The sequence below is a fragment of the Lontra canadensis genome, unplaced genomic scaffold, assembly GCF_010015895.1.
Source record: "Lontra canadensis isolate GAN:19392208 unplaced genomic scaffold, GSC_riverotter_1.0 scaffold160, whole genome shotgun sequence".
In the NCBI taxonomy this organism is placed as follows: domain Eukaryota; kingdom Metazoa; phylum Chordata; class Mammalia; order Carnivora; family Mustelidae; genus Lontra; species Lontra canadensis.
In genome coordinates this window covers 2317656-2338545 of record NW_022631154.1, presented here as the reverse complement: position 1 = coordinate 2338545, position 20890 = coordinate 2317656, and the positions used below count along the sequence as shown (strand labels likewise).

Below are 20890 nucleotides of genomic sequence, written 5' to 3'. Positions count from 1 at the left end.
AACCGGGGGCGGGGCCCCGGAGCGAGCGCGAGGGAGGAGCGGGGTCGCGAGCGCTCCGAGTCCACGCGGCCGGCGGCGCCCTGGAAGGCCGCGAGCATGTGAGGGACGCGGCAGTCGGAGGGAACTGGGCAGAAGAGTCGGTGGGGACAGATCCACTTCCGGGGCGCGGTAAGGAGAGGGTCCTCGTGGGAAAGGCGCGGCGCTGGGTTTCCATCCTCGACCCGTCTAGTTAGCCTCTGGGAAGCGTGGGCAGTTAGTAGATCCGGATTCGGTGTCCGCAGGTAGTGTAGACCCTGCCTGTTCCACGGCGGCGGGCCCCCATTTGAGCGGCCCCTCTCCCGCCTGCCTTCCCCCCCCCCCGCAGCCTCCGCAGGGCTGTGCGCCCCCAGGGACACTCCCAGCGCCGGCCCGCCTTTGCGCCGTCGTGCCGCTGCCCTGCGGACAGGCCGCTCCTCGGAAGCCGGGCCTCCCACGGCCTGTGAGCTCCCAGCCCGCTGCTGGCCCGCACCTGAGCACCTACGAGCCCTCATCCCTGGTACTTTCCGCTCACTCAGCCTCTCCGCCTTTGGGGGAACATTTATTAAGTATCTACTGTGTGCCAAGGGGAACCAATGTTGGGCACAATACATGATTCCTGCCTTCAAGGAACCCACCGCTTGGTGGGGAAGGCAGAGATGAATCAAACGATCCGGTAAAGAAACCACACGTCCCAGAGAGAGCTGGTACTGAAGGCCTTCTCCAGGCGCCGGGGAAGGCGCACAGCTGTAGCCCGCGCAGTGCGAGAGAGGCTCTTCCGTAGGACAGTATGTGAAGGAGCAGCAGTGAACAGGTGAGAGTGGAAGAGAAGAGGACGGATGTGCAAAGTCCCTGTGGTAGGAAGAAGTGTGGCTCGTAGGACCTGGGGCCCAGGGTGACGGGAACAGAGTGACTGTGAACACAGTTCCAGGTGAGGCTGAAGAGACCGCCAGGCCAGCAAAGCCCTAAGGCCTTGGACAGTTCTGACTCGTCCGAGAGCCATGGGGCACCCACAGAGATGTTCCGACAGAGGTCACCTCACTGCCTGGTGTTTTGAGCAGTTGCTTGGAGCAGGTACCCAGTGCATGCAGGCAGGACAGTCAGGCTGTTGCTAGAGTTGACTGGTTCGGGCTGCCTCTCGACTACACAGGACAGGCTGTGTGCCTAGAACCCTCTGAAGCCACACACACACACACACACAGCCCAGCCTGGGAGTGCACAGGAAAGGAACCCCATATACATTTTCAACATTAATCTGCAATCGAACTTCTAGCAACATTGATCCCACCTGTTTACGCAACAAGCCCCAGGGCCTTGGGGAGCCACAGGTTGGAGCACAGACGACAGGGAATGTGGGCTTTCTGCTGACCAGGGTCCCCCAGGCTGGAAGCTGGGAGCCAGGCCCTGTCCCCTCCACGTTCACTTCCTCTAGCAAACGTCAAGTTCCCGGTCTGTCGGTCCTCTCCCTGCTCCTGGCAGGGTACATACAGCAGGCTCTGTCCCCAACCTCGGGCAGCAAAGAGCAGGTGTGTGGGTCCCTACATGCCACCGTGACTCCTCAGCGGTCCTGGCGCCGGAGCGGGGGTGATGGGGGCTGCCGAACTGGAGGCAAGTCATAATGCCCGGGGATGTGGCTGTTCTTCGGTGAGTCGTAGTGGCCAGGGGGCAGGCCCGGAGGCAGTGGGGGCTGGGAGCCCACAGAGTCTCGGTCTGGGGACAGAGAGGGGACAGGATGGGAGATGGCTTCTCCCTCCTCACCCCTCTCCTCCCACTGCCAGCCAGGGACGCCACCCTGACCTCACAGGGTGAGGACCCTTTGTCACCAACCTCATTCCCCTCTTTCCTGGGTACCAACTGCTCAAGTCAGGTGCTGTTGGACCATTTCAAACCCTCAGCCCTGTGTAGCAGGGACACCGCTCACGGGCTCTGGGAGGCCAGCTGATGTCCCAAACCTCGTGCCTGGTGCGAGCCCAGGTCGGAGCCCAGAGCCCAAGCTCTTGCTGCCACACTGTGTTGCCACTGCTCTCTCTCCCTCTAACCCTTCCCTCCCCGTCCCTTTCTTGGCCACCACCAGCGCCCCCTGCCCCAACGGAGAAAGGGGGGCTCACCATAGGTCAGAGGGCTGGGCTCTTCGTAGGTGCCACTATCTCTCTGTGGCTGGGGGTGTCGCCGGCCCTGGCTGTCCCAGACCTGAGCTGGCTGCCTGGGGGGGGACCCTGCGGGAGGGCCTTTCATCTCCACATAGCTGCTCTCCCGGGGGCTCCCTAGGAGGCTGGGCAGGTCCCGGATGGTGGCATAGGGGTTCTCACTACTCAGGGAAGCCACGCTGGCCCTCAGCCCCTCTTCAGAGATGGGCCCTAAGGGGAGAGGAAGGAAGTCGGGCTCCGTGGGGGCCCGGGCTCCTAGCCCCCAGCTCAGCCTGCCCCCTCGCCCCTGCGCCCACGCCTTTGCCAGAGAACAGGCCTGGGCCACCACGGCTGCTGGAGCTGGGACTAGAGCTTCGGTGCAGCTACCGGAGGGGCAGGAAGAGGAGGGGACTGTGAGCGCACAGGCACCCCCCTCCTCTGGAACTGCCCCGATGAGCCCCGGCTCTGACTCGCCCACCCCCGCCTCGGCCTCCAGGCTCCTACCCCGCTCCAGAGGCCCCGGCGGGGGCTCGCGGCGGTGCTTCCAGTCCGCGGGTAGGGTGCTGTGGTTATCCAGCCCCTGGAAGCCGGCGAACGGCTGACTGCCGGGAACCTAAGGCGGGGAGGGCCGTGAAGTAGGGAGCCGAGCAGGCCAGGATGGAGCTTTCCAGAGACCCGGGTCTGGGCCCTCCCCTCAACAGCGCCCCCGCCCCCCCAGCACTGACCTTGTTGGCAGGCGGGGTGTTGGGGGAGCACTGTGACAGGGTGTGGTAGCTGGGGTTGGAGTAGTAGTGGCTGTAGCTCGGGGGGACATCTGCACAAACAGACATAGGCGTGTGGTGACCCGGCCGGTCCGAGAGAGGCCCCAGGCCCGGGAGAGCAGCACGGTCAGCAGCAGGTCAGCGGCCGGCCTCTCTGACCCCTCCTCTCCCCTCTGACGCAGATGGCGCACTCCCCATTTTCCGACCCGGGAAGGGGGGAGGGACATGGGAGCCCCGCCCCCCCACCCTGCCCGGGCCCCCAGGCCAGCTCACCTGGCATGACGTACTCAGAGCTGTCCAGGTGCCCGCCGCTGTAGGCCACCACCAGGTGCCGGTGCTCCTTGCCCTTCTGCCAGTGGCGGTAGCCGACAAAGAGCGCCAGCAGGGCCACCACCAGGGAGCCCAGCACTGCGATGCCGATGACTGCCCCCAGCGAGTTGTAGGCCACGGGAGAGGTAGGCATCATGGTGAAGGGCTCCTGGTTTCCTAGGGGCACGGGGTGGCCACTCAGCCTGGTGTCTCGGGTCTACTGCGGTGTGCAGGGCACGTGCACAGGAGAGGCCCCAGTAGGGAGGCCGGGAGCACCAAGGGTCTGGGTCCTGGTGCCCTGGGGACAAGGGGGGCCTGGAGAAGAACTCACCAATCCTGCAGGGGGCACCGCTGTCCTCTGGGGGACACACACAGGCCCCCGTGACAGGGTGGCACCTCTCTCCAGGAGCGCACTGGCATGGCTGGGAGCAGTTGGCTCCGAACGTCCCGGGAGAGCAGCCTGGTAGGGAGGCAGGGAGGCAGGTGTGGTGAGGGGCCAAAGCAGCAGTCTCCTCCCTGGGCTGGGGGGCAGGGCACGAGTTCCCCTTCCATGGGTACCTTCCAAGCAGAGGCGTCCCGTCCAGCCTGGGGGGCAGAAACAGCTCCCATCCTGGGGGTGGCAGGTGCCCCCGTGGCCACACTGGCAGGGCTGGGCACAGTCAGCTCCCCAGTGTCCTAGAGGGCATGCTGCAGGGGACAAGTGGCTGTCTGCCGGGGCAGGGCCAGTCCCCCCTGGACGGACGCTCAGGCCCCAGGCTCACTGAATCTGCTCGGCCTTGGTCTCCCAGGGACACCAAGGTTTCGAACCACAGCTGCCACGGGTGACCCGCGGATGCTTATCACGTGCCCACCTGCCCACTCGAACCTGCATTTGGTTGTCTAACAGCCATTTCAAAATGGGGTGCCCAGAGCCGGACAAGCAACGGGCCAGTTACTCCCCCGCGCTTAGCTCTGATTCTTTTTTCTCTTTAACCTAAGATGGAAGTGAGTGTCCGTACTGTGTAAGGCACAGTTTCTGTGCACCTGACACTAGGGAACAACGTAACGGCAGCCCACCCGGAACTCTACGGGGACGCCGTCCTCCATCTCCTCGCCGCGCCCCCGAGCCCGCACCCAGCCTCTCTGGTCACTGCTTCTCACTTCCTTCTAACACCTGCAGTACTTGGGGCTCTGGGCTCATCTGTTCCATAATGTTATTTATGCATTTTTGTGGGGAAGAAGCCATTTATAAATAAATATAAATTGAAAAACGCAGAAGCAAAAAGAAAAACATGTGAAACCAAGCTCAGGGCTCCCTCACCCGCCGCCGGCCCCCGAGCCCAGACCAACAGCGCCTTTCCCAGGCCACCCTGCAGAGGGATGTCCCAAGCTGCACCCCAGGGCACCTGGGTCATGATAGTGTCCGTACGTTTTATATAAACTACGGACCCCAAGTGGGCCTGGAAGCCTCCGGTCCTCAGCCCAGTGCTCAGCACGCACACGCGCTCTCACACACAAGCCGCCACCTACGCTGGGAGCAATCGGGGCCTGTCCAGCCGGCCAGGCAGTAGCAGGTCCCGTCCGAGGGGTGGCAAGAGGAGTGGTTGGCACACTTGCAGGGCGCACAGCGTTTGCCATAGCGGCCAGGCTGGCAGGCTGGGGGGAAAGGGCCAGTGATGACTGGGGGCAGGGACCACCCCTGGGTCAGCCCTAGACCCCACCAGCTCCCTCCTTCCTCTACATTGTGGAAGACTCCGAGAGGGCAGTGGGGGGCTTCCAGCATCTGACATTGCCCTGCACCCTCCTGCTGGTGAGGGAGGGAAGGAGAGGGAGCCTCACATTTCTGGCAGGAGGGCCCTCGGAATCCGGGGGCGCACACGCAATTGCCGTTCTCCGGGACGCAGGTGCCCCCGTTCTTGCAGGTACAGCTCTTACTGCAGTTGGCTCCCCAGAGGCCGTCGGGGCAGGGCAGGTGGCAGCGGGCCCCTGTGGGAGAGAAAGGTATGGAGAGCCTGGCCGGCCCCCCCACTCACGTCCACAGGGGCTCTGATGGACATACTCCCTGTGGGATCCATCCCCGAGCTCTGGGGGGCTTGGGGCCAGGACACCTCAGTGCTCACCCGTCCAGCCGGCCTGGCACTGGCAGTGTCCATGAACAGGGTCGCAGCCATCAGAGTGGTCACAGTCACAGCGGCTGGCACAGCCTTCGCCAAACTGCCCCTTCTTGGAGAGGGAGTGGATGGCGGGGCAGGCCAGTCAGTCAGGAGTTTGCTGTGACATGCCCTCCCGCGGGCAGACGGGCTGTTGAGCACTTACTGGGCAGGGGAGCTGGCAGTGTGCTCCGTGCCACCCAGGGGTGCAGGTGCAGGCTCCAGTTTGGGGGCTGCAAGCCGCCTCGTGGGCACACTGACAGCTGGCGTTGCAACCGAAGCCCCAGGTTCCAGGCGAGCAGGGCACGGAGCAGTTACCACGCTGCCAACCTGGAAGAGGGGCCCCGCAGAGAGGCATGGGGATCCAGCCCCACCCCCCCACCAAGCACAAAGGCATGAGCTGTGCCCCGCTCTGGGCTGGGAGCTGAGAGTGGGCGTGGGGGTGCTCGAGGCCCAGGCGGGAGGCAAGCGTGTGCACCGGTAACACGCTGGGTGGCTGCTGGTGGTCCAGCACTCCCTTCTGGGGCCTGCAGAATGGGGGGCAGGGGGTCTTGGCAGCGAACCCCAAACCAGGTACCTAAATGAGTAATGCAGATCACGTGTAAGACTACAGGGAGGAGTGGGGACTGGAGACCGGAGGCGGGTTGCACATCACGGAGAGCCAGCCAAACACAACTCAAGCCGTGTCAGAACGCAGCCTAAAGGTTGCCAACCGGCCACCCGTGTGGATCTCAGAAGCCCTTCCGGGCCCTGCCAACTTGTGGCTTTTGATGACTGAGGGCGAGGGATGCTCGCCCGAGAGGTGACTTCTGGCCTGGACCTTTAAGCGCAAGTAAGATTTTTGTGGTTGAAAAAAAGCAAAGTGGATTTTCCAGGAAGGAAGTGGCCTGGCGACTTTCCCACCGTCCCGCTGCGGCCCGGGGGCCCTGCCCCTGCGCTCGGGCCCGCCTTCTTGCCCGTGGCCCCGCCCCCAACCGCCCCTCCCCGGAGACCCTGCCCCTTACCCTCCTTGCACACGCAGGCGCCGTCGACCGGCGAGCAGGCGATGGCGTTGTCGCAGGAGCAGCGCGCGCTGCACTCGACTCCATAGGTGTCGGGGGCGCAGAGGCTGGCGCAGTGCGGGCCCTGAAAGCGGCGGGGCCGGTGAGCGGGCGGCCCGGCCCCTCGGCTCCCCCCTCCTCCGGGTCCTCCCCGCGCCACGCCTCACCGTGTAGCCGGGCGCACAGCGGCACTGGCCGCTGTCGGGCTGGCACACGCCGCCGTGGAGGCAGAGGCAGTGCTCCTGGCAGCCGGGCCCGTGCGTGTCCTGCGGGCAGCTCTCGTTGCAGTGCAGGCCGGCCCAGCCCGGCAGGCACGAGCACTCCCCGCTCATCGGGTGGCAGCTGCGGCGGGAGCGAGCGGCGCTGTCTGACGGGGTCCGCGCGCGCCTCCCGCGCCTCCCCGGGCTCCTCCGCGCGGCGGGCGCCGGGCTTCGCGGAACCGGGGGGCCATTCCGAGCGCGCCCCCACTCCCGAGGCCCCTCCCTCTCCCTTCTGTGACATCTGTCCCGCCCTCGGGTCGGGCTCCCGGCCTTCAGCGCCCAGGGCCTCTCCCACTGGCGTCCGGTCTGAGCGCGCTCCCGCGCCACACCTGAGGCTGTGCTCCGGGTCGCAGGTGCAGGGCTCCTGGCAGCTGAGGCCGTAGAGGCCGTCGGGGCAGAGGCGCTCGGTGCAGCGGTCCCCGGTGAAGCCGTGTTCGCACAGACAGGCGCCGTTGGCCGGGAAGCAGCGCGCGCCCTGGGCGCAGTCGCACGTCTCTGCACAGTCCTGGCCGAAGCGGCCCACGGGGCACTCCTCACGGCACCTGGGGGCCTGCCGAGTGAGTCTGACAGCGCGCACCCTCCCGCCGGTCCCGCCCCCGCCAAAGCCACTCACCGATCCCCCGTGTAGCCCGGGGCGCAGCGACACTGGCCAGTGAATCGGTCACAGAGGCCACCATTGTGACAGTGGCACTCTTGGGAGCAGTTGGGTCCATGGAAGCCCTCTGGGCAGGGCAGGGAGCAGATGGTGCCCTGGAGAGGTGGAACATGGACAGCCCCTCCCCATAGGCATAGGACCCCTTGATACCCCCACCCCTCAAAACCCTGCAGGGTCACAGAGCCCACCCCCTTCACACACACCCTCCTCCAACCGGGCGGAGAAGCTCCCCGTGCAGGCCACCCCCTTCCTACCATCCAACCAGGTGGGCAGCTGCAGGAGCCCTGGGAGGCCTGGTAGACACCCCCGTTGTGGCAAGGTTGGGTTCTGGGGCAGAAGCCAGCGGGGCCTGGGAGACAGGACACCTCACAGCTGCTGGGCAAAGCAGTGAGGTCAGGGCGGGCACAAGCAGCACCGGCCTCCCCTTTGCCCCCAAGGGCTGCTCCCCCATCCCTGCCCCGTGCTTCCCGGGGGAGCAAATCCTGACCTCAGAACTCAGTGTGGCAGCCAGCCTGCGGGTGCCGTGCTCCCCCCAGCCCCCCCACTTCCCCACCCCCCACCCCCACCCTGGGACAGGAGTCAAAAAGCAAAGGTTTCCAGGACCAGAAATGGCAGGGACAGCCAGCACCACCAGAAGGTAAACAGCCTGCACTGCCGGTCCCCTCCCCCCACCTCTGCTCCTGCTGTTGCAGGGGGTGGGTGGCAGGGGCAGGGGTGGGGAGGGGAGAGAGACACATCTGCCTGCCCTAGTTTCTCTGCCCCAGAGGGCTCCGCGTTGGAGCTGCTCCATGATGCCCAATGCATCCCCCCACCCCGGCCTGCACCTCTTTGCGACAGGCTTCTCTGGGACCGTGTCAGCCCCACTTTGGGACACCCGCTCACACACGCAGGCTCTGTCATCTGCACAGAGAGCCTCCCAGCTGGAGGACCCTGCTGTCGCCTTACAAAGAGGGAACAGCTCACAGAGACTCAATGATGGGCTCAAGGTTGCTCAACTGGTCAGTGGCAGAGCTGGGACGAGGACCTTGGCCTCTCCATTCTGTCCCACTGGGGGCCCAGCCAGAGTCTCCTCATATCTGCACGTGTGCCCAGGTGGCCCTGTGCCCACGACCCTGTTGTGCACCTGGGCCCCTTCCTCTCCGGGGGGCAGAAGCAGGCTCCGGTCCGGGGGTCACAGGGCGCTCCGTGGCACCTGCAGCGTAACCCGCAGGCGAGGCCGTACTGGCCAGGGGGGCAGGGCTGGAGGCAACGTGGGGGCTGCAGGCCCAAGGGGCAGAAGCAGGCCCCGCTCTTGGGGTCGCAGGAGCTGCCGTTCCCGCAGTGGCAGGGCTCGTCACACTGAGGCCCCCACACGCCTGGGGCACAGGCTGCGGGGTGAGGAGGGCAGAAGGAGGTCACCAGGGGTCTCCCCTTCCCTAGCCTCCAAGAGTCCAAGCCCACTCCCCAAACCCGTGCCCTGTGCCCCACTTCGGAAAAGGCAGCTGGCTGCTCTGGGGCTCTTGGAGTGTTGGGGTGCCTGCCCTGGGGGGCTAAACCCCTGTAAGTGGTAGGGAGGGTGCGGCCAGGCCCTCCCCCACAGCTCCCCCCGCCGCCCCCCCACCCGGCACTCACCGCTGGAGCAGTCCTCGCCCCGCCAGCCCTGCTCACACTGGCACCGACTGGGAGCCACACAGCGGCCGTGGACACACTCCTGGGCGCAGAGAGCTGGGGCAGAGACTGAAGGAGTGAGAACCACTTCCTCTGCCCCCACCAGCCTTTCCCCCTCAGAAGCCCGACCCTGGGGGGCCTGACCCTCCCAGAGCAGCACCTCGGCCTGGAAGAAGTGGCCACAGAAGACAGGGCCAGCAAGTTAGGCCAGAACTTGACAGAAGCTCAGAGTCCAGGCTCCCCAGCCCCTTTCGGTGACATTGTCCAAGCACCGTGGTTGGGAAAGAGAGGGGACCCTCAGGAGGGAACCAGACTTGGCTGCTATGTGGACATGGGTGGGTGGGGGCGGGACACGCTGGGCAGGAGACTACGGTGACGGTGACGGTGACGGTGACGGACTGACGGTGGGGGAGAGAGGCAGAGCAGGCTCCGGCTGGGAGCCTGTGGGGTGTGGCGCCCCCTCCGGGCTGTGTGGTGGCACCAGGCAGGTGAGCCTGGGCATCGACTAGTGGAAGACACAGAGCAACAGAGGCAGGGAAGGGAAGAGACAAAGACTCGTAGTGACAGAGGAACACAGGCAGCCCTGAGACAGACAGACAGAGACAGAGATGCTCCAACACATGGAGAGGAGGGGAGGGAGAAACATGGGGGCAGCTAGGACAGAGGTGGCTAGTGGCAGCTGCTGGTGGGGGGGGGGACAAGCCCGGAGGCAGCAAGGAAGACTCACGGACACATGTGTCCCCGCTCTCATAGAAGCCATGGCAACAGCGCAGGCGTTTCCGGTGCTCCGTCCTCACCACCTGGCGGTACACCGGCCTGTAGACGACCCTAGGGGACCCCCGAAAGTGGCCCTCAGTGCCCCCCGCTGACACCAGGCCAGCCACGCCCAGCGCCGTGCGACCCTGGAAGGCCCCTGGAAGGCCCCTGCTCCCGTACAGCAGGAGCATTCCCTCACTGCCCCCCACCACACACACTTGCGCACACGCACACACGTGCACAGGGGCACACACACCCACACGAGCCCCCCCAGACCTCCCTTTCAGGGCTGTGAGGCCAGATGCCTCCTCGGCTCTCCCAAGTTTCCGAGAAGGAGGGTATGGAGAGCCGGGGCCGCTGAGCCAGCGCTGAGCCCACGGCGGGTGGGGGGCAGGGAACCGCGGGCACTCACGTGGGCTGGGGGCAGGCGTGGGGGCTCTCCCAGGGCCGGTCACAGGGCTCTGAGGGAAGCAGGCTGAAGGGGCGGGAGTGGGACTCCTTGGTGACGGTGGTGAAGCTGTAGGACGGGTGGGTCAGGGCTCAGGGCGGGGCAGCCCGCAGGGCCCTCAGGAAGCAGGGGTGCGAGGGCTTGGCCGTGCTGGGGAAGGTGGGTTTGCTCCCCCAAGCCTAGGAGGAACCCCTATCCCGGCCCCTCCCTCTGAAGGGGTCTTCCCGGAACTGGAATATTTCTGGGGCCCCCTCATCACTGCCCCCTCCTCAGCCTATAGAACCAAAGCGTTCCATTTCCCCCTCCGCCTCCTCCCTACATGGCAAGAGCTGGAACTGATTCCTGGGACCGAGATGTGCTGAAACACTTCTGGCCAAACCCTGACCTGGGCCTTGCTCCCCAACCCCATGCCTTTTGCTCCCCCTGAACCAAGGTCCCTATTTGCTCCACAGCGAATGGCTCCCATCCTACATTCTGCCCTGCAGCTTCCCACGGGGACCAGGGGGTGGGGACACGAAAGGACAGGGTCAGAAGTAGCCCCTGCAGGGGAGCAGAAAGAGAGCAGGGACAGAACCAGGAGGGATGAGAGGGAGGACTAGGGAGAGGCAGGGAGGCAGGGAAGGAGAGGGAGAGGAGACCCCGAAGGCAGTAGGGGGAGCTGGGGAAGCCACAAGGGACCCTCACCTTTCCCAGAAGCTGCAGGTGTTGGGGTCACTGGGGCTGAGGGCTCCAGCCAGCCCCAGGCCCAGGGCCAGGAGCTGCAGGGGGCACAGAGGTGGTAACATTGCCAAGGCCGGGCCCTGGGGCAGGCGATGGATGACTGAGAATCTGCCGGGACCAAAAGGTGGGAGAAGACGCGAGCCTCTCGCCTCCTGTCCCCTAGCCCCTGCCCATGGTGGGCTCTGCTCCCCAAGGTCACATCCCTCACTAGGTGGATGTTACCTCTGCCCGGCCGTCCTCCCTCCGTTCTTTGCCTGAGTCCTCACGTCTTCCAGTCTCCCCCAAGTGACACCTGTCCTCCCCTGCCGACCGCCCTCCCCCCAGCACCATTCACTGAGCCCCGGCCCAGGGCCCCGAGAGGCAGGGCTCCTGCCCAGATCCCAGAGCCCCTCCAGGCCCTGCTCAGGGCACCCGGACACTGGTACAGAGTGGGAAGCTGGAGCCAATGGGAAGTCGTGCGGGAAGCCCACAGGGGCTGGGGGCCCGGCTGGAGAAATAATTCCCAGTCCCCGCAGCCCATCGTGGAATCGGCCACCAGAGGGGACCTTCCTGTCACTGCACGCCAGCAGGTGGGGCCAAATCCCTCTGATGCAGCTGGGGGCCTGCAGCTGCGACGACGGATGGGAGTAGGGCCTGTCCGGATGACCTCGAAGGAGGCCACTCCGATCTACGGTGTCGGTGTCGGGCCCAGTTCCACGGGCTCCCGGGAGCCCACGGTGCCCGGTCACAGAGGACACATTAAGAGCCTGAAATCCAGCTTGCTCCGGGGGATTACTGACCCCAGGGACGCCACCGAACACCACAAGCCAGGGAGAACCCCATCCCCAGCCCGCCAGAGGCCCCATATGCCCCCAGGTCCCACTGCTCTGGCCCCCAAGCTGGCCTCAGATGGAAGCAGCCCCCAGCTCCCTCTGGCCTCCCCCTCAGCCATCTGGAAGCGGCTCCTCTCTTCTCCTCCGCCCCGGCCTCGCCCGGTGGGTGGGGAGCAGGTCGGGACCTCAGCTGGGTCCACTTGGCTCCGGCGCTCAGGAGGGGCTGAGCTCCTGCCTGCCCGCCCACCCTCGAAGCCGGAGTCAGATTGTGTTCCGTGTTCCTAAAACTCGTTCTGGCTCCCTGCTCCCTGCTTCCCCGAGGCACCCACATCTGCTTACAATTTTTCCAGGAAGGTCGTGGTTGCTGGCCCCTTCCCCACCCCACACCCCCGGAGTATCTCTGGAATTCTGGAATGCCTGCTCCCTGGCCTCACCCGCGCCCCCCACCCACACACTCCCAGGGTCCCCGCAGCCCAGAGACGCACCAGACTTCACCCCACGTCCCCCTGTGCTGCGGCCCCAGAGATGCCTCCCCCTGTCTCCCACCACCTCCCAGCTGCTGGCCCAGGGGCTGTCCCCACTGAGGATGAGGGGTGTCCCTGTCACAGCTCCCCCAGGGCATGTGTCCCCCCCCCCCACCGGCCTTCCTGGTGCTTCTCCACCCACCCTTAGGCCTCAGGGCACTCACCAGCTCTCTAGGGCATCCTGCGGCCTGAGAGGCTCAGAGGAGCAGGGGCACGGCCTGGGGGACCTGGCAGTGTCCTGGGGGATCCCAGCGCTCAGGATACGGAGCCTGAAAACAGGAAACAGAGGCTGGTTCCAGCAGGGAGCCGTCACGGGCTCCCTCCTCCACACACCATGAACTCAGAGGGTGGGATGCAGGGGGCTGGGCCAGTGGCTGGTCTCCCGAGCTGGGCACCCAGGCCACTCTGAAGGGGTGAGGGGGAGACTCAGCCTGTCCTCAGAGAGCCAGGCCACACGAGGGTCTGTCCCAGGGCACCCCCCTCCCCTCCCGAACAGACCTGGCTTCTTCTGCCAGCATCCCCAGCTAGCCCCTCCACCCCTGCCCTGCCCGGGCTGCCTTCCCAGGTCCAGGGCCTGCCTCCAGGATCCATGGTGCCCGCTTTCAGGTGACCTGTCCCTGTGGGGCCTCCCGTGGCTGAGCCCCTGCAGGATCCTGAGCCTCCACACCCCTCCCACCCCCACCCTGTTGCCACACCACCCTCCACCTGGGCCCCCAGCTGTCCTCAGACTGGGGCTCAGTCTGAAGGGATCCAGATTTCCCACCACCCAGCACCCCCCTCTCCTGGACCCCTGCCCCCAGAGTGCGAGGCTGGGGGGGCACACGCCCCACAACAGAAAGGCCTGAGGCAGGGCAAGGAGCCCTCACATTAGCCCCTCCTGCCAGTCACCACCTCAAAAACCAAGGTCTAGAGGAAATGGTTCACCTGGGGGCTTTAGGAGGTGGGCAGGGGACAATGAGGAGGGCTCGACCCCCCCATCCCCTGCCCATCCAGGGTTCACCTTGATAATGGCTGATCAGGGGCTGGAGGGCTGGGAAGATTCTGTTTTCCCAAAGGGCCTCGGGCTCCCAGAAGGCACCAGGGTCCCAGTGGGTCAGGAGCAGGCCTGACAGTGGGGTTGGTGCAGCCAGTGGGTGGTCCGCAGGGAGGGGTGAGGTAGGAGGGGGATCCCAGCAGGAAGGGGCAGTGTTTGGCCTGACCAACCTTAGCCCCTCAGCTCCTGATCCCAGGCCAGATCAGGAGCCCAGAGCCCCAGCCTGGCCCCGCAGCTTGTCTCTGAGACTTTGTCTGGACCCATCCCAACACCCGCAGACCCACAAGTGCCCGGGCCACCTCTCCAGGGTGTTAAATCAGACAGTGCTGGCTCCCGTCCTGCACTCACGGAGGGCGCCCCAGTCCCCCTCACTGTGGGCTCCTGGAGGCCCAGGCCTCATGTACTGTGTGGAGAAAGGTAGGGAGCTGCCCCCGGGTCTCAGGTGCGGTGGGCTTCAGTCCCCTATGGGAGGCAGCGCTGTTCACAGGTGAGGGCATGGGCAGGAGTAAGCGCTCGGCCCAGGCCACACAGCGGGTGGGATCCAGACCCAGACCGCTGGCGGGCGTTCCCAGTGGTTCCCACCAATCCAGCCCAGAAGGGGAATCCCAGGGGCTTTGCATCTCTTTGTAAAAGTCTCAGTTATGCAGAGGGAGAGATGCCGAGGGGGCGGGGGCGGACAGGAGGAGGGGGGCTGCCGGGGAACACACCAGAGTCGTGGGAACTGGATGCGCTCGCAGTCAGGGACCAGCGGAGCTTTTCTCCTCCACCTCCAGACACGAAGCAGCCGCCCCCGCCGCCAGGCCCCGAGCCCCCCCATGCCCGAGTGTGGCCTCCCCCAGCCATGCCCCAGGGGGCCTCCAGGCCCACACCCAGCCCAGCCCCAGCCCTCCTTCTGCTCAGGCGGATTCCTTCCGGTGGGGAGCCCCTGTCCTCCCGCTGCCCCAGCCCCCTTGGGAGGAGGGAAAGGAGTCTGGGTCTTCAGGGTGGGGCAGAGCTCCTGGTGGACAGGAAAGTGACCATTTCTATAGGAGGCAGAGAACGGGAGGACCTCCCCCTGCCCAGCTCCCCTCCCCAACTTTTCTCCAGGAGGGGGGTCAACAGAGGACAGCCTCTGAGCTGGGCCGTGAATCACAGCTCTCAACTCCCCCAAGAGAGGGGTTGAAAGCAGCAGAGCTGTCCCTCAGATCAATATGGAAATTGACAGATGAAGGGCTTTGAGACCCCCCCACGTGCTGGGTTCACACTCACCGTACCCCCCCTCCACACCCCATCCCCATCCCCCTGCCCTTGGCACTGTCATACCATTTGGGTATCAATTCCAAGAAAAGCTGTTTCTTGTTTTTTTCTGAAGAACCTCCAGGATGATCCCGGAATGGGGACTTAGCTGCTGACACAGAGAAGGGAAGTGGGGGTGGGAGGGGGCCAAGCCCCCCACAAAACTTGATCCCTCAGAAGAACGATGGGCTGCCCGCCAGGTACACCTTCAAGCCAAAGGCAGTGGCTGAGACAGGATGCTTGGCTACTGCGGACCCAGCTCCCAGCCTGACCCCCACCCCTGGTGCCCCAGCCTCTCCTCCCATCTCTGTCTCTCTGCCCAGTCCTGTCATGTCACGGAGTCCAGAGATCATAGTACTTACAGCCTGGCACTTACAAGCTGTGTGACCTCAGGCATGTCACTGGAGCCCCATGAGCCTCCATTCCCTCATCTGTGAAATGGGACAGTGGCCCCCACACCTTGTGGGGTACGGTGGGGATAGGAACCATTAGTGCCGGTAAGCCCCCTGGAGCAGAGCCGCAGCCCAGAAGCCGCTCCGAGAACATGTGTGGACACAGGGACAGAACCCCCCCACCAGGTTCTAGGCTCTCAGCCTCTTCTTTCTGTTTTTGTTTTGTTTCTCATCAAAGTCTCCCTGCTGGGGCGCCTGGGTGGCTCAGTGGGTTAAAGCCTCTGCCTTCGGCTCAGGTCATGATCTCAGGATCCTGGGACAGAGCCCCACAGCGGGCTCTCTGCTCAGCGGGGGGCCTGCTTCCTCCTCTCTCTCTGCCTGCCTCTCTGCCTACTTGTGATCTCTGTCTCTCAAATAAATAAAATATTAAAAAAAAAAAAGTCTCCCTGCTTTGGGGCAACTGGGAGGCTCAGTCAGGGAGCACCCGACTGGGCTCACTCATGATCTTGGGGTCCTGAGATGGAGCCCCACGTCAGGTTCACGCTCAGTGCAGAGTCGGCCTTGGACTCCTCTCTCCTCCTCTGCCCCGCTTCTCTCTCAAATAAACAACAATAAATAGTCTTTAAAAAAAAAACAAAAACAAACCTCTCTGCTTTCTGCCTTTTTCATCTTCCTCCATCAGTTCCTTGGTCTGTGTCTTTCTCCCTCTCTCCTTCCTTTCCGACTGAGCCCCCAGGGGCCCGTCTCCTTCCTTTCCTCCAGGTTGCCAGGCACAGCACAGTTGTGCAGTGTGTTCACTGCACAAGGGAAGCCACCCTCAGGCGTGCTGCAGAAGTTCACCAAGCCATATGTCTTAGCCTAGCCACAGGGGCCTGGCCCCGGATCGACCTGCCTTGTCTGTCTGTTTCTCTGTGCTCTTTCCAAGCCTGTCTTGGCCATGGAGACAGGATCACCTAGTCCTCCTCACCCAGCAGTGAGACCCCAGTCTGCCCCCTCAGGGCTCAGCATCCACGTGTGCCTGCACACGCAAGCACAGAACCCCACCTACACCCAGCCAGGCCGCCAGCCTGCAGCACTCCAGGCTTGTCTGCCGGATGGAGGGGCAGGAAGCCTGTGTGTTCCCAGAGGCTGGCCGGGAAGGGGGCAGGGGTGAGGGGCCGGCCTTGTGTTCTCTGTGGCTCAGGAAACAGAAGCTAGAGGGTCCTCAGCCGGACCTGTTTACTCATCAGGAAACAGGGAAACCTGGGATTCTGATTCACCAAACGTCTATCGCGTGCCTCCTGGAGGCCGGCGCCAATGCCAGGCCCGGCCCTGCCATGGCCACGGCCTACAGGGGCCCTCTGACCGCTGTCCTCAGTCATGGGAAGGCCTCGGGAAAGTGACTTGCCCGGGGCCACCTGGGGGGCCAGCAGCAACGCCAGGATTAGAATCCGCCTCAAAGAACAAAGCACTGGGTGGAGGGGAACCCCAGACGACACAGGCGGGGTGGGGGGCGACTCCCCTTCCAGACCCTCCTGTCCTACTCCCTGGCACCCCCAGATACCCTCCGAAAGCACCGCTCCTCTCTGGCCACCGCTCCTGTCTGACGCTCTCTGTGGCTCCCCACACCACCACCCCCGGAAAGGGTACCCAGGAGCCAGGCCGGCTGGCTGGCCATCCCCCTGGGGGCGCAAATACTTGCTCCTCCGGCCTGAGCACCGGCCTGCAGGCCCCCTCGACCCAAATGAGCCCCCGCATCCACCCACCCAGGGCCGGCTCCAAACCAGACGGGACCAACACTTCCTCAGACTCCAGCCAAAGGCTGAGCACCCATGTCAGTCCTCTGCGGGCACGTGGGGCAGACCCAGGCCAAGCCATGAGTCCATAGGGCCCCAGAGGAGGGACCCTGGTGTCCTGTCCGGTCTGAGGCCGGCACTGGGACTGCAGGTTCATGCTCTGCCTGCCCCCACAGGCTGGGGTGCCCTCCGTCTGTGCCACTCGGAGGCCGTGAGTGGGCTGGGGACTCCCACCGACCACCGTGGCTATGACACTTTTATTAAGCTTGGCTTTCCCCGTGGGAATGGGGCTCTGTGGGGCCAGGGCGCTTTTCCACCTTCCTCGCCCCTGGCCCTGGCCCTGGCCAGCAGGGCCCGCAGGGATGCCTGGCCCCCGGGACGTGCCTTCACCCCGACGGGGCAGTGGCACTGGGCCCTCAAAACCGGAAACGAGTTCATAAGGAGCCTCCACCCTTAGGCAGGGAAAGTCGGCTCCAGACCTGCCCTCCTGACCTCAGGCAGGCGTCTTCGGCGGGCCCCCGAGTTCCTAAGCGATGAGAGCACAGTCCCGCAGGGCCCTGAGTCACCTGGGGAGGAGGGGCTGGGCCCACCGGCTAGAGCCCTGTCCTGTGCCATGGGCCTCAGGACTGGGACCCACCCCAGCCATCCACACACTCCCATCCAGTCAGAGGGACTGGGCCCCTGAGGCCCTATGTGGGGCGGGGGAGGCCGCATGTCCCAGAGCCTCGCAGGCACCGGTCCCCTCTGGAGACCTCCGTCTGGGCACCCATGGGAGAGCTGTCCCCAGCCCCCGTGAACGTGTGCTGCGGCTGGTTTCTGCCCACTCCCCCAGCGCTCTGGAGAGCGCGCTGTCATGCTTCAGAAATACCGCAGAGAAGGGAAGTCACGAGCCCCAGGTCACACAGCCAGGCAAGGGCAAAGCGGGGATGGGGACTGGGATGGGGACCGGGTCTACCAAACCCCAAAGCCTGCGCTCACCCTTCCCATCTCCTTCCGCGGCCTTCCTTCTGCTCTTCCCACCCCCGCTCGCCTCTGTCTCCAGCCCTTCTGTTCTTTCTCTCTGTCTCTGCTGTTTGCCTAAGTCCGCCCTTTCTTGCCTCTGGCTCTCCTTTGCAATGTCACTGTCCGTTCTCATGTTTCCGTCTCTTTACATCCCCATCTTTGTCTTTCTCTCTCCTTCTTGGTCTCCCCTTCCTTCTGCTGGCATCTCTAGGCCCGATTACATGCCAGGCCCAGGCATGGTGCCGTTACTCCCCCCTGCCGAGCTAGGACGGTTGGGCAAGGATGGCAGGGATAGGACGGCGGGGCTAGGACGGCGGGGCTCAGACAGCCAGGCCCTCCAGCGTCCAGGGAGTCTCTTTCTCAAGAGTTTCCCAGGCCACTCTAAGGAGATGCTCAGGAGCACAGGGGTGGAGGCCCTGCCGGACTCTAGCACCCTCCCCAGCAGCTGGTGGGGGACAGGCAGACAGCACCCAGTGGCCTCTATCTCTGCCTAGAGAGCCAGTTTCCTCTTCTGGGAAAGCCTGATAGGAATGGGGTAGGGGAGGGAAGGAACACAGGCCAAGCCTGGGCTTCACCTCCCGGTGGAGAGAGGGGGCCAGAGAGGCGAGCCTGGCCTCCCCCTGAGCTTCTCCGCGAAGGGAAGGTAGCCCCAACCCCCAGCCACAGCGGCAAGTAGGCCGGTACCCTTCGGGGTGCTCTGGGAGCAGGAGAGGACCTGCAGGGGACCGGCCAGGAGAGCCGCCCCCGCGCTGCCTCACACACGCGCACACGGGCACTAGAACGTGGACTGGGTGGGCGGGGGTCAGGGAAGAGCCCCTACCACGCCATGCCCCTGCCCGGCCCAGCTGAGGCCAGGCTGAGAGCTGACCCCTTGACCAATCCCTCCCGGAGCAGTGGTCTGGCTGAGCCTGGGAACCTCGGGCCGGCACAAGCTGTTCCCATCCCTAGGGACCTGGGTCATAGCCCAGCCCCGGGAGAGGCGGCTGAAAAGAGGTCAGGACAGGAGAGTGAGGCTCCCGCGTTGAAGGCAGGAGACGGGGTGGGGCTGCGGGGTGGTCTTCTAGCCCCCACCCCCGGGGCAGACCTCCCCCACTCCACCCTTGCGACCTCCTATGACCTCCGCCAGCCCAAGTCTTTCTGCCCATCCAGATGTGGGAGACCTGTGGCCAACCTCTTGTGCCCCCAACTGGCGAAGCCATGGGTGCCAGGGAGCGGCATCCCGGCAGTCGCTCACCCTCCTGAGGGGTCAAGTCTCCTGTTAGCCACCCCCACCCCAGTAGTGACAGGAGCCCTGATGAGGCCTGTGCTCGGAGGAGACAAGCTGTCCTTCAGCTGGGCCTCTGGCGACCCCAGGGGCAGGCGCGGTGCTGTGGGCGTCTCCTCTCAGAAAGACCCGCGGGGCACAGAGGACCTACAGCCCAGGAAGGGGCAGAGTGGAGATTCCAACTCCTGTGTGGCCACTCACGCCTCCCGGCAGCCTAGCAGAGGACCTGGAGCCCCGCTCTCCGGCTGCACACCCCCCCGCGTCCCCCCGCCCCCACAAGTCGCTCTGGGGGGCTCGGGAAGAGGCCTCTTCTGCATGCCACTAACTTGGTGTCCCCCCAGAGGGCCACCCCAGTGCTCTTGGCCCCTCCGCTGCCCGCACCCTCACGCAGGAGAACTCGAGGTCCTCAGCCCTTCCCAGGGGCGGGGGGACGCGGGGCGCGCGGGGGCGCGCAGTCACTCACCTGCCTTGGACCCGAGCTGTCGCCGGCCTGGGGTGGGGACCGCCCGGGGCCGGGAGGGGACGGCGGGGCTGCGGGAGGGTGGGGAGGCGGGGCGCGCGGCCCGCGGGGCGGGGCGGGGCAGGAAGGGGGCGGGCCCCGCGGGGCAGGAAGTGTGGAGCGGGCGCGGGGGCGGACGCCGGAGCGGGGGAGCGAGGGAGGGGGGCCGTGGGCTCCCGGGGAGGGAGATGCCGGGGAGGAAGGCGCTGGGGGGGCGCTGGGGGCTCCAGGGGTCCCGGGGCTGGGGCGCGGGGGAGGGGACTAGGGACGGCTGGAGGGAAGGAGGCGTTGGGACGGTGGGGGCGCCGCGAGCCGGAGGGAGCGGTGCTGGGGTGGCGGCCTGCCCTGGAGTGGAGCGGGGGGCCCCGGACCGGGACCCTCGTGGTTCCCCAGCAGCCGCAGGGCCCCGGCTTGCTCCGCCTCCCGCGCCTCAGCCTTCCGGGCCGCAAAGTGGGCCCGCGCCGGGAGCCGGAGAGCCCGTCCGCGGCGGGCACCTCCCCCGGCGACCGCGGGACCTGAGGCGGGCCGCGGCCCAGGGTCGCCTCCTCCGCTCCGGCCGGAGGAGCCGGGGGCGGGGGGCGACCTGGGCCCGACCTCCGCCGGCGCCACCTGGCGGCCACAGCGCGCTCCCGCGCCGCACTTGGTGACCCGCCGGCTCGCTCGCCCCCTCGCTAGCCCTCTGCGTGGACCGCGTCCGCGAATCCTTAGCGCGAGCTGGGTGCGTCCCAGGAAGAGGCGGCTGTGCCCGCGGCCGCGCAGCGTTCGGGCCGTGGTCCGCGCTCCCGCCCCGGGTTGCACCGCCCACCCCGAAAAGCCACCATGGTTCGGTTCGGAAAGAGCAAGGCCGGACACCCCTCCTCGGAGATTTCTCGGATCAGCTTTACTGAGGCGTGACTGACAACGAAAAACGTATCCACTTAAAAATGTACTGATCGGGGCGCCTGGGTGGCTCAGTGGGTTGAGCCTCTGCCTTCGGTTCAGGTCATGATCCCAGGGTCGTGGGATCGAGCCCCGCATCCGGCTCTCTGCTCCGTGGGGAGCCTGCTTCCTCCTCTCTCTCTCTCTGCCTCTCTGTCTACTTGTGATCTCTGTCTGTCAAATAAATAAAAGCTTTTTTTTTAAATGTACTATTCGATGACGCTTTTTAATATTTTTAACAATTGGGGCGCCTGGGTGGCTCAGTCGTTAAGCGTCTGCCTTCCACTCAGGTCATGGTCTCAGGGTCCTGGGACCGAGCCCCGCTTCGGGCTCCCTGCTCAGCCAAGAGTCTGCTTCTCCTTCTCCCGCTCCCCCTGCTTGTGCTCCCTCTCTCGCTGTGTCTCTCTCTGTCAAATAAATTTTTTTAAAAAATTTTAATTATGCCAAAGTCTATGTAACAAAATTTACCACTTTAACCATTTTAACAAGTTATTTTTTAAAAAGATTTCATTTATTTATTTGACAGAGAG

At 65.1% G+C, this 20890-nt stretch overlaps 1 protein-coding gene across 1 annotated transcript; it reads right to left on the bottom strand.

Moving 5' to 3' along the window:
• Positions 1–1202: 1202 nt before the first annotated feature.
• Positions 1203–19468, bottom strand: PEAR1 (platelet endothelial aggregation receptor 1). The gene is made up of 23 exons (XM_032845048.1): positions 19407–19468; positions 12367–12471; positions 10831–10974; positions 10111–10215; positions 9670–9770; positions 8907–8999; positions 8419–8662; positions 7550–7667; positions 7254–7390; positions 6970–7182; positions 6548–6722; positions 6345–6465; positions 5507–5670; positions 5311–5413; positions 5030–5176; positions 4721–4846; positions 3770–3898; positions 3543–3671; positions 3176–3388; positions 2867–2955; positions 2646–2754; positions 2124–2372; positions 1203–1725 (listed from the first exon to the last, which is right to left on the bottom strand). The coding sequence occupies exons 3-23, from the start codon at positions 10929–10931 to the stop codon at positions 1574–1576; spliced, it is 3018 nt and encodes a 1005-aa protein (XP_032700939.1). The 5' UTR covers positions 10932–10974; positions 12367–12471; positions 19407–19468; the 3' UTR covers positions 1203–1573.
• Between the last annotated feature and the right edge of the window lie 1422 nt (positions 19469–20890).

Bases quoted from the DNA above. Each gene is read 5' to 3' on its own strand.
- PEAR1 (XM_032845048.1), bottom strand. From the start codon at position 10,931: ATGTTACCACCTCTGTGCCCCCTGCAGCTCCTGGCCCTGGGCCTGGGG. The intron at 10,216-10,830 runs GTGAGGGTCCCT...CCCGTCCTACAG, and splicing joins ACCTGCAGCTTCTGGGAAAG to CTTCACCACCGTCACCAAGG. The intron at 2,373-2,645 runs GTAGGAGCCTGG...CTCTCCCCTTAG, and splicing joins GCCGGGGCCTCTGGAGCGGG to GGCCCATCTCTGAAGAGGGG.